General features: G+C 42.0%; 1 protein-coding gene across 2 annotated transcripts in view; it reads left to right on the forward strand.

Moving 5' to 3' along the window:
• The first annotated feature begins 5,069 nt into the window (after positions 1-5,069).
• The window catches only part of nr3c2 (nuclear receptor subfamily 3, group C, member 2), a 90,335-nt gene continuing 80,404 nt past the window's right edge, over positions 5,070-15,000 (forward strand). Inside the window, exons 1-2 of one of the 2 annotated variants that reach the window (XM_079998400.1) lie at positions 5,070-5,143; positions 7,287-9,114. In XM_079998400.1, coding sequence (XP_079854526.1) covers positions 7,310-9,114 — 1,805 coding nt within the window. In that variant the 5' untranslated portion in view covers positions 5,070-5,143; positions 7,287-7,309. Of the gene's footprint in view, positions 5,144-5,719; positions 5,787-7,286; positions 9,115-15,000 lie in introns of those variants that run through there. The other variant, XM_079998401.1, reaches the window with a different exon arrangement.

The raw sequence follows: 15,000 nt of genomic DNA on the forward strand, positions 1-15,000 counted from the left end.
CAGCGCGAACTGGACTTTTCTGCGATGATAGTCGGTTCTCCGACAGTGATGCTGAATCTGATACGGGCGTAATCCCGGACTTGGAGAACATTTTAAACAGCGGATTTCAACCTGAATGTGATAATGAAACTGAATATTTTCAAGAACCACCGGAGGAGACCGATGATACGCCCGTTGTTGTAACAACAGAAGAAGTTGATGACGTGGTGAAGTCCGTTGAGGTTGGTGATGCCGATTATGAACAAGTAACAATGGACAAGAAAAGAGGCAGCCCCAAACAGGCTCTCAGAGTGTATCTGGGGTAGGGTTGGAGTTAGCCCACATAATAACTCCAAGAACTTTGAAAAATGACACACCGAGGCTGATATAAGGAAACGGATATTATTAATAGACTCTACATTTTGTTGTTTTTTCTGCACTTTTAAACGCCTAACTAATTCTACTTTTATAAAACATGTATATTCTTATTGTTAAATAAAAGCTTTCTAAAAACAAAAGGTGTTGTGTGTCAATGACGCTGTTCAACATTCCTTCAAAACACAAGAACAATGCAGAGATTGCCCCAATTCAGGAGGGTGTCAAGTTCCCATTCAGCAGGGTGACAAGTGGCCATGTGACAAGTAGCCATGCGGCTTTGTTGGTCCTCAATTTCATTTGCATTCTGGGAGCTGGCTGAATGAAGCCACGTGTGGGGAAAACTTTGAAGGTGATTATCTCAGAAACACAGTTTGCCACATTCTTGTCATTAACAAGTCATAGTTTTAAAAATATTTGCTTGATTTCCACAAGTGACACCTTGTTTTGAAGCTCTGATTCTTCACTTTCAAAGGATGCAAAAAAAAGGTCAAAAGCCACCAAATGACCCTAAAGTCTGCGGTGGGTCACAAATATATATCCATCAACATTTTAAAGTGACCATATATACTGAAGAAGTCAATATATATTGTTTATCTTCTTTTCAGCCTCAACAGTGAACCTGGCTACCTGCCTGGCTCATGTGCGTAAACATGCCATCGCCATGGCAACTCTTGTTAAAACGAAGCCACACAGATTTCCAGCTCCAAAGCACTATGAGCCGGGGTCTTATCGTCGTGCTGCGAGGGGATTCTGTGTGTGGATTCTGCGGGTGGATCACACACATCAGCACATGACGCTCCCACTCAGGTCTCTCTTGGATGCCGTGGGAGGATGCGGAGCTGACACAGTTCGTTGCTCATTTACAAGAAGGTTGTTTACAACGGAGAATAGACAGATCCGGTCATTATAGGACGCTGCTGTACATGTGTGTGTGCATGTATGTGTATGTGGGTATTTGTGCATGTGTGTTGTGATTATACCTACAGGTATATGTTTCTGCATTTTCACCCCTGTAGAGAGTGCTTATGCAGAATCAGTGGTGGAAGAAGTACTCAGACCTTTATGTGTGTGTATGTCCTATAAGGCATAATAATACATTTCATAGTTAAAGCAGCTAAAATACTTGGTGGCAGTTTCAATGGGGAAAGGGGCGACCCCGAGCTTAAGCATCATGGTGGAACACAAGCAGAAGATGGAGGATGGGGACAATTAAAGGGCACCTGCTATGCTTTTCCCTTTTTTCTGTCATATATTTAATGTTACAATGTGGGATGTTCGTATAAGACGTGGCCAAAGTGTCAAATAATGATGTAAACTAATGTCAAAGTAAACACTGTGAACACAACACTCGACAGCTCGTCACAGACTTCTTTATATGGTCATCTGCTCCATCCCATCCGCCGTGCGCTTCTTCAAACAAAACCAATAAAAAAAGTTTACAGAGTTAATAAAAGCTTGGAGTAAAGCTCAAACCCCATTCGCTCACAGAGCCTGAAACATGTGCTCAAACCCCATTGGCTCAGAACTAAGGGTTTGGTTGTTCATTCACAATTAAAGGTACACACACTAAAACAGTTTAGAGAATATCACAATGGCTCAAATGCATAATCTTGGTGGTATTTTGAGCAAAAAACTTCAGAAACATGTTTTTGGGACCTCAGAGACGTATATTAACATGTGTAAAAGCAGCATAATAGGTCCCCTTTAAAAAAGAAAAAAAAAAAGAAACATGGAACTACACCACAGGACAGGGTAACCTGTCTTGTGCGATGCCGAGGAATGTTTTGTTTTGGAGTTATCCCGCTCCAGTTCACCTGCCCCCATGAGGCTCAGTGCACCTCACTGCCATGACCGAGTCTCTGCTGCGGCCATTCTGGAGAGGGGGAAGCTGGCTCTGATCACTGCAATTGCTCATCCAAAAGGACTTTCCTTACCAATCTCTATGGCTCTACGGCTATTTTTAGAGTCACACATATGTGGAGATTTGTTCTGGGGTTGAGTGGGTCTAGCATTGCTGATTTCATTGAAACGTAGGCGTTCAAGGGCTTAATGAGGAAACATGATGCTGATTTCATGCTTAGAAATCACTTAGAAACAGTCCTTAGGTCCCCTGGTCCTTTAATACAAAAATGTGAATTGCAATTTGAACTGAAGGAAGTAGAATTCAAATTCAATTCAGTTAGAAGAGAAATTAACTAAGGATTAAATAAGGAATTTGATAATAGTTATGATTTCTGTTATCGTAAAAACATATGGAGTGCTTCTGAACATTGGATTTTGTTAATGGCCAACCATGTTTTTCTCCAAAAAATGAATATGAAAAAATTATATCTTTAGAATAAATTATTATAATAACTTCATATGTGACTTTCAGTTTAGTGGAACATGCTGGAAGTTCACTTCATTTCCAAATCTTCCAAACAGAGCCAAACAATATTCGGTAGACTGACAGTGTTTGCTGTGTGTATTGAATTAGATGGTTGGATCTCGGCTTTCTTAAGACTATTAGAAATTAGAAAAATAATTACTTCATGTTCTTACTTCATGTGAAGTCAGAATTGTTTGAAAAACCAAAGCAGCTTTCCTTACATAGCTCAGCTTCCAATAGGGTCTTTTGTCAATTAAATGTAATGATGAACAATGAGTTGTGTATTGGAACAACTGAATTTATCATTAAAAAAAAACCTATATTTTTGTTGAGTGCTATGTTTGGAATATAACAAAAGAAAAACAAAGAAAAAACCCCCCAATATTACTCATTATTCGGCACATAAACATTCTTCCGCTGTGTGACTGAGTGGAATGTCACTGAATTTCAATTAATTAAATCCCTCTTCTTGTCATTCCAATTCAGATTCATATTCCAAATCTGACTCAACTTGCTGTGGGGGTTAACCAAATTTGAATTCAACTCGTAATTGAAACTCTTCACTCTTGTATTGTGCAAAACACTGATATGTGGTCAGTAAATTACCAGTTTGCCGATGGCAAAAAGGAAAAATAGATTCCTATTCCTATGGTGTAGTTAACAGAATATAAATTGCTCTGTGAGACAAGTGGAGAGTGCACAAAAAGAGCGCATAGAAAGTTGACTCCCCATGGGAACCCGAAATGCAAATTTTAAAATCTGATTCTCATTCCCAAAATATGAACATATCGGCTAGTTGTATCCTATCTTGAGTAGCTGAGGAAAGGAAACAAAAAAAACAAAAAAACCCTTTAATCTAGTGCAAGACTCATTTACAGTACAATTACACCGCTTCATGGTTATTGCTAATGACTCGCTGCCATTTCCAGTGGAGTATTTGAGACTAATAAAGGGGTTTGCAGGTTAACTCACGCTGACACTCAGGTGCTCCCAAACTTAATAAGGCTGCTGATCAGCTTCCAATAACATTCCAACCACTAAACATTTAGCAAAATGCCCATTTCAGATGGAGAACATGGAAAATAGGACAGGCTGACTGGGTCTTTTTCTGTGAGCGCGGCAACAGATTTAAAGCACCATCTAGTGGAGCCAAGTCTCACTGTTCGATAACAAACCAACAGCAGGTGATCCCTCCAATCTGCCAGAGCCAGCCTTAAAGGAAAAACATTCAATAAATAAGAAGATTAAATCACATTTTGAGCAACACGCTGTAGCAGTGCCATCTCCATAGAGTAAAAGTGTTTTTCTCTGCCCTACTTTTCAGAATTTCACAAGATTCCTGGAAGATTGGTTGGATTGGAAGATTTTAAAAATGATTGGAAAACATCATCTGATAAGATAGAACAAGATGAGATAAAATACGTAAGATAATATAAGATGAAATAAGTTTTTTTTTCTTTACTTCTACTAAGGGTAAATTCAGGAAACTACAATTTACAAGGCGGGCCATGATCGGTCTTTACTTTTAAGAATTCTGTGCTCGGCAAAAAATATATGGACGAATCATTTAATAACCAATCAAAAAAGCATTCAAATGTTTTGCTAATGTTTCCACTGAGGCGGAAATGAGCAGTTCAAACACAAGTCCCGGAATTCCGTTCAATACGGCAATATATTCTTTTTACCCTCGTCTTCGCTCTGAGACCCTCACCTGATTGATCCAATTTGATTGATTGGTTTTATTTTTCTGAGTTACTTGAGGTGGTGGGGATATTTTTTAATCCGAGGGCGCTTCTTTTTGGTGAGTGTTCGTCCACTGCGACAATCTACTGACCACGACGCTTCGTTAAACTCACCAAGGCTGCCTTGCCCGCCGCCAAAAAAACCCCCCACACTGAATGGCTGTTTCCTACATATGTGTAACATAAAAAAAAAAAAGTATCAAGCGTGAAATATTTTTAAGCAAAATAATCTTGCGGATTACCACTTTAAAGACCAATGCATGGCAGCGGTGACGCGCTCCTCTGTCTCTTGATTAAAAAGCCTCCGGCTTAGGGGACGAAAAGATCGCAATTCATTTGTCCAAAATTTTAGGTGAATAAACTTTTTCTTTTTTTTTTTTTTTGCTGCACCGGGCACCACCCTGCCCTACTTCCACTCCAAAGGAACGGGTGGGGGGGCGCGTGTACCTGCAGCCCAGCCGGGCCAGGCCCCTCCTCCTCCTCCGCCTCCTCCTCCTCCTCCTCCTCCCCGGCTCCCTGCCCTCCTCCCCGGCTCCCTGCCCTCCTCCCCGGCTCCCTGCCCTCCTCCCCGGCTCTCCGCTCCGCTTGCACTCGGCGCGGTAGGAGGGACCGTGTGTGCGCACCGTGACGTCGCTCTGACTGCAAGTCCGGCCGACTCCTTCGCTGTTGCGTGCGTGTGCGTGTTTTATTATTTGTGCTTATCATTTGATTTTATTTTCTTTTATTGCTGCGTTATGATCGTTACGCTTTTCATCTCGAAGGCTGGACGATAAGCCATCCGCGGGGGGAGAGGGAGGATGCTGGCCATAATGTGGGAATAATGTGAAGTGTGTCATCGCTGTGGTCCGCCCTGCGGAGCGCTGTGCCAGAGGATTATATTATACTGAGAGAGAGAGAGAGAGAGAGAGAGAGAGAGAGAGAGAGAGGGAGGGAGGGAGGGAGGGAGGGAGGGGGAGAGAGACAGAGAGAGAGAGAAAGGGGGAGAGAGGGAGAGAGAGAGTGAGCGAGAGAGAGAGAGAGAAAGAGAGAGAGGGGGAGAGAGAGAGAGAGAGAGAGAGAGAGGGGGGGGGGAGAGGGATACGCAGCTATAGCAGACTTGCTGAGAGCTGTCAAACTGAAACTAGTAGATGCACCGGGAAGAGTAGATTTGAGGAGCTTTCCACGGGAAGATCCGGATCTGAAACAGTGTGACTTCTTTTCTTTTTTTTTGTCCCCCCCCCCCCCCTTCATGTCTTTTTCCTCCGCCGGATTATTATTAGTATTGTTGCTGCTGCCCGGCAACACAGCCACCTGACAAGTCTGAATGTCGTAAATTAAAGGTAAGGACCACGGGCACGGTGCGTCGCCGCGCGTTATATTGCAACGCAACGGCAACGCACACTGTTCGCACGGGACATAATGAAGTGGAGCCCGGGGGAGGGAGGAGTAGGGTGCAAAAAACAAGTTGATTTTAGGGAGTGAGAGGGTCTAACTTCGAAATGGGAACAGCTCACAGTGGCTGGCGCGCCAAGACACCCGGGTGATTTACGTGTGTTTGTGAAGTGTCGGTCGCAGCAGCAGCAGCAGCAGCAGCAGCGGCAGCAGCAGCAACGTACCAATAATCATATGAACGGTGATAACAGCTCTAACGATAAGAATAACGAACGACAACAACGCCAACACTGGGACATTTTATTCTCATATGGACACCGCTGCTCTGTTGCACTATACGGCCGTACCATGGTTTGAGTGAAGGATAATAAACCCTTCCCGTGATCAGCTCTCCACATACACCAATTTGCAAAAGGTGTCAAATGGCATTTGGTTTATTAGCCGGGACAGCAAGCAAGTCGCCTGCAGAAATAGTATAAAGTTACTCAAACGTAACCCAATAGCGAACAACAATTTTTTTTTTTTTGTAATTAATGCATTTCGTAAAGCCTATGCAAAAAAAAAAAAGTTGAACAGCATAAATGTCATGAAAGTAGGTTGGTCGTATAACTTGTTTAACCCCATAAGTTGACGGCTCATGTAACCGCCTTTCAAAATGAAATCGTGGATATTGTGCGTCATGCTTGTTACAGTGGCTTTAAACCACCTTTATACTTTTGCAAATAACTGATTTCCTCTTTGCAAATTCCGCGGTTGCCATATGCGCCCAAACTATATATATTTTAACTAATGTCGCAGCAATCTATGTTGTGGCTGCAAGAGCAATAACTATTGAGTGACATCGTCGCGGACCAGTCGCAGAAGAGCGCGATGACGTGAGATGCGCTCGCTCAGCTCACTGTCCAATCAGAGCGCGCAGGGGCGGTGACCTCAACAAAAGCGCACGACTACGTCATGCAGCTGGACTTAACTCTTGCCAAGCCCTTTTCTCAACTTGTCAGACTCTTCAGGTCCTGCTGCAGTGATCGGAAGAGAGAGGAAAAGAGGCTTTTCTTTGAATTTTTTTCAGGGCACATTTTTGTTCTACATAACTTCCATAATTTCTCTATTATTTATACATTTTTTTTTCATTATTAATCTTAAAAACTGCCTGCAGATTCACTCTAGATATAAATCAGTGCATATTATTTATGTCTGCCCATGTGTATCTAATTCCTCCATTTTGGCTCAACTAAAAGTAAAATATGAGTTAATTTTCTTTAATTCCTTATTGTTTCTATAATATACAATTTTATTATTTTTTTGACTGACATCCTCTGCTTTCATGCCACTAAAACCAGCAATGATGAACTGATGACTAATGTGTACTTGGAAAAGTAAAAAATTACATTTATATTCAGCTTGTAAAATATCAAAACATTTGTCTTTTTTGTCGCCTTGCTCATCAGGTGGTCAGATCGATGACTCAGAAATGGAGACCAAAAGATACCAACGTTTCTTTGATGGAAATGACACAGAAAACCGGTGGTCCCAGGTCCCAAGCACCACGGAGTACTGCTGCGGTACGGAGGATTCTGTGTTGACGAGCGGCGACATCCTGATGGACATCGTCAACGTGAGCTGCCCGGCAGGAAGCCCTGCAGCCGACTGCAAAGACAGCAACACAAAAAAGCAGGAGCAACCTGTGCTTCGACTCAGCCAGACTCAGCCTTTTGTTCTCCCACTCTTTAACAACTCCCTTTATGGTCGCAAACAGGAAATTGACTCTAAGGAGCTTTCCAAGACTGTGGCAGAGTCCATGGGTCTTTATATGAACGCTGCCAGGGAGGCAGACTTTGGCTTCAGCCAGCATGGGGGCAGTACCAGCCCTGGAAAGATGTACCCAGTGTGTGGTCGCCCTCTTGAGGACAACCAGTGTGGGTCCACGAAGACCCCCAAGTTGAAGCCCTTGGGGTTCCAGCAGTCCAGCATCACTCCCAGGGAATGCTCCGCTGGTACTCAAGTCAGCTCAGCCACTTCACAGGTCTCATCTCTCTCTTGCAACTCCCAGTCGTCTAGCTCCATCTCCAGCCCTGGAGGCAGCAACAATATGGTGTCATCCACCACCAGTCCCACCACATGCTTTGGACAAGCGTGTTCATCCATCAGTAGCCCCATCACCCAAACTCCCTCTGCTCAGACTCTGGTCCACATTCAACGCAGGAATTCAGCCACATGTAGTCCTGTGGAGTCCAGCACCGTGGGGTCGCCACCCCTCACCAGTCCACTCAACATCATGAGGTCACCTATGTCCAGTCCCCAGAGTATGGGCTCTGTAAGATCCCCACCCTCCTGCAGCAATACATGTAACATTAGGTCATCTGTCTCAAGCCCCACGGGTGTCAGTGGCAACAATGCATCCAACAATGGTAATGCAGCAAGGCCCTCCATCTCTAGTCCCCCCGCAGGGGGCACTAGGTCCGTCGGCAGCCCACGAAACCACAGCTCTGGTGGGTTTCCTGTGTCCAGTCCTGCGAGTGGATTGGGTTTGGTGCAGAATGACACTAATAGCCCTGACGCAGCGGGTCTAACTAAAGACCAGGACTTCAAGAACTTTGAGTTCCCTAAGGTAGAGATGGTGGATGGAGAAGTGTTTAATGTGGGCTTAGACCAGCTGGGGATGGTTAAGTACATCAAAAATGAGCCTGGGACTGACTTAAGGAGCATGTGCTTAGGCAGCTCCAAATGCAATGTCAGTAGCACACCTTATATTACACAGATAAAGAGTGAGCCCAACAAAGATGGCGGGTGCATAAATCAACAACCTTATAGTGAGCAAACGCCCACTCTAGGTCTCTTCCCGGCATCTGAGACAACCTATTTGTCACTGAGGGATAATATTGATGAGTACAGTCTTTCTGGCATTTTAGGACCCCCTATCTCCTCCATGAATGGCAACTACGAATCTGATATATTCCCCAACAACGTCCTGTCTAAGTGTGTTAAGCAGGAGTCCAATGATGGCAGTTATTACCAAGAGAATAACAGTGTGCCCCCGTCGGCCATTGTCGGAGTTAATTCCAGTGGACACTCATTCCACTACCAGATCGGAGCACAAGGAACAATGTCTTTTGCGCGGCATGATGTAAGGGACCAGTCCAACCCTTTGTTGAATCTTATTTCACCTGTAACCGCATTAATGGAGTCGTGGAAATCTCGACCGGGCATGTCACAGGGGGCAATGTCGGCCAGAGGGGAGGGCTACCCGGGTCAGAGCTGCATCACTGAAATGTCAAGGTAAGGAACCCAATCACTGTTGATGTGTGTCATGTCCACTGGTGCTGGGTAATATTGGGTAGGGTACCTTTCACCAGAAGTAGCAGTTTTGATGTCTTTATCTATAAAAGGTTTCCAGTTACAGCCTGAGTGTACTGGTGCACTAAGGGCGGCTGCCTTTGAGAAGTGTAGAATAATAACAGTAACAGCAGGGCTTGGGAAAGGCAGCGGGGTGCCGGCTGAGGGAACAGGAACTTTGGAACGCGGTCCAGGTCATTGTTACAGTACAAGAGCAGCGTGTGATCCCGTCATCTCTGCCTTACTGTAGCAAAGAAAAGGCAAAGGCCTGTGCAGCCACAGCAACAAACTACATTGGTCTGTTATCAGCAGGTCCAGCGAGAACCTTGTGTAATGCAAATATCTATTTTTTATGGGCCCCCAGGACTATTATTAGGCAGCATCATAAATTATGAATGATTGATTACGTGCTTTTGTTGCCAAACTGATGAAACAAACAGAATTTGCTTCGTTAAATGGCGGGAACTTGATCAAAAACAAAGGGGCCAAAGTGCCAAGAGACAAGAAAATCAATAATAGCCACCGAGTCTGGCAAAGTACAAGTTTGACACAGTTGTTGAGATTCCAGTTTGTTCCAGTGTCCGTTGCATGCAAAGCCAAAAGCACCGAAAAGTATTAACAGCAGGATGAAAGTCGTAGAGTAAAAGTAAACAAGCCAAGAAATAAACTAGGCTATGAAAAACATATTAATATTGTTGAGAAGGAAGTATGTCAACCTGTTACGTAATCCCTCTCCTAGCCTTGCAGGTTTATTTAACATGAAGTCACAACACATTATTGCCACTTTATCTGAGCGGTTTGTGCGAGTTTAAATGTCTTTGTTTTCTAAGAACACCGCGCGTCTGTGAGTGGTGTCACACCGAGCAGCTCCGTCATGCACATTGTGATTTTATACACGTTGCACATTTATTTATGAGCTGACTTGATGAGAGAAGCGCTGAGAAGAGACAAAACTATGGAAGGAGTCGCTTTCTCAGTAAATTCAAGGTATTGTTTGCTGCAATGTGGATGCTTTGTGTTGCTCTCGGTGTCTGGAAACTCCCTGCCTTCCCACCAAGCGAGGCCCCAAAACAAAACCTCAGCGACTTTAAAATAATTTAAATTCGGCAAATTGATTTCATAATTTGTAAGCACTGATATCAGACAGAAATCCCCGCAGGAGACTTTATACTTGTCACACAACTAATGACATCACATATTAAGTTCATATTCATATTTAAAATCCAATGTAATATAATATATAATATCCAATTTTTAGGATATGGCCACAGCCATATGCAATTTTGTAATTTTATCACTTAACGAGCATCATATTCCATTTTGTTTCGTTTGAACCAAGAGGGAGTTTCAGTAATTACATTCTTATTACAGCATTATTAAAACATTACTACAACATTAATTACAGCATACGCTCATCTCTCACAACTTGAATTAACTGGTTGGAAATCCGTTCTGTGTTTTAACGATCTTTCTTTGGTTGTTATGAGTGCATTTGTTTAGTACCTTATGCGTATACAATAGGTGTCATAGGCAGTTGTCTGCACGGTATGTTTATTTGTGTTGTTTTTTTCTTGGACCGTGCCTCCTCAGTTTCTGTCTATTAGTGGGGTTCTTTTGTATATCCTTAAATAGTGTATTCCTGACTTTGGCGGGTGTGTGTGTGTATGTGTGTGCGTGTGGTGGCCTCGGGAGGGCTGGTGCCGCCTGTTACCTTGGAGGCGACCCATATGGCGGGAGCTAAAGCGATGTTGACGGGATCACTGCCACCTTGGTCCTAATGAGATCCAGCTTAGTCCTAATGTCAAACTGGATGACAAGAGGAGGTGGGCCGCATTGCAACCGCCGAGCAACACACACACACACGCATACACACACACACACACGCACACAGGCACACACGCACACGCACACGCACATGCACACACACGCGCACACACACACAGAAGTACTTCACATTTACATGCATGCACGATATTCTTGGATATCCAAAGGTTCATAGCGAATGTGGTTTTGCATCCTATCTGCAGAAAGCTGCAGAAAGCCTGAGCGGCTCTGAGTCTGTGGACTGGCTTCATGTGCTTGCACCTATTATTTCATGGGCAAAAATGTTGCATAACCATTAAAGGGGAAGGCAAAAAGTCCGAAGCACAAAAGGGTAAAGCACTACAGAGTAGAAATCGTAAAAATATATATTTTCTTTACCCCTCTTTTTCCTCATCTCTAAATGTTTTAAATTAAAATGGCTTCTGGTGAACCACCCCCCCCACAAACCCTCCAAGCCCCCAATGTCTTGGAATTGAATGTGTTTTAGCTGGGATTCACGAGAGTGTGGCAAAAAGGAGGATCATAGTAGCCAGAATCTTTATTTTTCCAAGCAAAAGTCCAAGTGAAATGTATTTTTTGGTTTGTTTTAGACATAACTTGGACCGTAACAATGTTTTTTGTTTTTCGTTTTCCAACCAAAAATAGATGTGTTTGAGTTACCTGTAAGGATTAAGTCTACAAAGATCTAAGAAATGGTACTTTTAAGTCATCGTTGTAAATAATGTATAATCATTATTTTAAGGGTTGATATGCATATCCCCCAAATGAAATGCCAGCCCTAGCATTAGTGATAGGAAAATTATCATAAAATGACCTACATTAGTGTGCTGGATTATGTTTGCTTCCTGGCCAAATTTGCAAATCTCTCTTAACCCTATTTGGAGCGTTTTGTGGTTTGGTTTTCATGTTGAATGTTTTTACCACTGCAGTTTCAGACTTCAGGGGTATTTTTCAGAGAAAAGAAAGAGCTTATTAGTGAGTCAAGTAAATACATTATCCCCTAAAACCCGAAAGATATAGGAATATTTGAAAAAAAGTCAAATTACGAAAATAAAAATAAAATAATAATAAAAATAAAATAATAGTACTATATGTATAATAACACTTTGTCATAAAAAATAATAACAATGTTAATGTTACTAATGTATTCACTATGTAGTACTGTATGTGCTATTAATATTGATAATACAAATTCTAATGCTAGTTATATTAATAATAATTATATGCACATACTATTATGTGCTCCTTTCATCATTCTGCATTTCTCCATTTTGGGTTATTAGCTCCAGCGCTTCCTTGCTGGTGGCTAACTTTACTTCATCCTGTTGTTGGTTTAATTTGCTGTTTAGCCTGGAGCCACTTGCCCCACTTCTTTAGGATGCCCGTCACGAGGAGCCCCCACAATGCTTTGCACTGGACTGCGGCCAAGTCCCAATGTTCCGCAGAAGGGTTGGAAAAGGCTCACTCCTGAGAGAACAATAATACCCCTTTAATTGTATGTTCCTGCACTAAATTGATGGATGGAAATGATTTGATTAATCCAGACACCACTGGATACTAATATCCAATTAAATTGCCAGTCACTAGTTGTTACACTCCCCCGGTGCATTGTGGGGGTTCCTGATTATCGAAAAGCAGAAAAAAGCGCTTGTTTGGAGGTGGCGAAAAGGAAAAGGAGTCATGCAGGTGGAGGTGGTGGAGGTGGATGAGGCGGAGGTGCTGAGGAATGGCCTCGGGATGGTGGATCCAGATGTTTTTTTTTTACACCTTTCAAGCAGGCAAGCCGATGGGATCCGTGTCCCAGTGTGAAACTGACTTCATCAGATATCTTACAGTACGGACCAAATTACAGAGAATATGTTTGTGAGCGGGACCGTTTTAAACTCACGCAGTTGATTCCAAAGCACAAAAAACTGACACACATCTTGTGGCGGATCATGGGTATAGAAAAGTAGCTGTGAACCCCCCCACTGTTTTGTCACTCACTGTTAAATTTAATTACCAAACTCAATTAAATGATATTTTATGCACTTTAATAGAACATAACTCATAATAATACAACATATCCATTATTCATGTATACTGTAAGTGTTTATTCATTTATTTAAGAAATAATATTAATCATATCACTCAACTTTAGGGAAAAAGCTTGTAACTTGTAGCATAACTCGTAATATTGGAGCTTTCCAAAAACATTTTGAATCCCCCGGCCACAGATTGAGATCTTTACTGAGTTTCAATAATATCAAAGTCCAGACGCTACTATCACCAGGTGTCAAACTCAGTCATGATAATAGTATGATAATATGAGATTAGTTTGTCAACTCTCTGGGCACACCTCGTACAGAGAGATATTCATGTATACTGTATACACGTATGTATATATATATATATATATATATATATATATATATATATATGTAGTACATTAGTCCATAAGTACAAGACTTAGATTAGATTACTGCAGTTTGGTTTACTACTTGTGCTATCTTCATAGCACTCTCATTGCCAATGACTGTATTAAATATCAGAATCAGAATCAGAATCAGAATCCGAATCAGAATCGTCTTTATTTCCAAGTAAGTTTACACGTACAAGGAATTTGGCTTGGTGTATGGTGCATACATAAAACATAAATGTAAAACAATAAGTAAAATATATAAGAATATGTAAAATAAGGCTGTTTTGTTTTTTTTTGTTTTTTTTTTTAAATAAAGCTCTACAATTTGTGCAGGAATGTACAAATGTTTTGTCTAAACATATATACAATGGCATATCATTATATAGGATATAATAAAAAACGATTTGACATTTTCCAAAATCCACATGTAATGTAGAGGGAGAATTGGTAATCAGAATATGCTTTTGAGCTTGTGGGCAATAATTATTTTGCATTGGATTGAATTTGGATTTTGAAAAAAAAACAACCCATTAAATTCACTGCCGAAACCCCCAAAAAGGGGGTCAACGAGAAAGTTAAAGGGAACCTACCATGCCCCTTTTTACAAGATTGAATATAGATCTCTGAGGTACCCTAAACATGTGTTTGAAGTTTATTTTACTGAAAATACCACTCAGATTATGCATTCTAGCCATTCTAACCGGCCCCTCTAAAAGGGGCCGGTTAAGTGGGAGGAGCCATCCTCCTGAGTTCACGAGTTATGAGCCAATGGCGTTTGAGCTTGGTTTCCGGCTTCCGTTGTATTTACTCCGTCACTTTCACTGATTTCACCTCATCAGTCCACCAAAATCTGTTTCTGATCAAATTTGGGGTGCGATAAAAGCAATCCAGTTGCTGAATCGTCGCTCATATCAGATCCACAAGGCCTCATTTAAAAGTTTTTTCCACTTTGGTTGCCGTGCTCAGGCTTGTGGGAGACAACTCACCGCCACGCACTGGGCGCTCGCAGGCGGGGATTTTTTTAAAATTTCATATAAACGTCGGAAAATAAAATAAAATAAATGAAATAAATGAATACAAGTACAATAAAAACATGCTATTTTTATTGGGTTTTGTTTGTAGAAACGTGCAGCGGATCGGACGGAGCAGATGACCATATGAAGAAATAGAAAGTGGAAAAAACCTTTGAAACGGAGCGTTCAGCACGGTCAGAAGCCTCAGTGTTGTGTTCACAGCGAGCACTTTGACATTAGTTTACCTCATTGTTTGACCCTTTGGCCACGTCTAATATGAACATCCCACATTGTAACATTAAATACATGACAGAAAAGAAAGAAAAGCGTCATAGGTCCCCCTTAATAAAGTAGGATATGTCTTCTAAATGTGCAACATACACTCTCAAGGTAAGATAAGAAACACTTCATTAAACCCCGCCGGAAAATTCAAGGTGTCCCAACAGCAGAGAGACAGTGTCAGTCAAAAAAGAGGATGAGAAGGAAGATGAGAAAATAAAAATAAATATCGAATAAAGATAACATACAGTATGGACACATAATCTAGCCACAGAGTTAACATGGAGTAGCACTGCTATTTGCACAGTGAAA

The sequence above is a fragment of the Zeus faber genome, assembly GCF_960531495.2.
Source record: "Zeus faber genome assembly, chromosome: 4".
Lineage (NCBI taxonomy): Eukaryota > Metazoa > Chordata > Actinopteri > Zeiformes > Zeidae > Zeus > Zeus faber.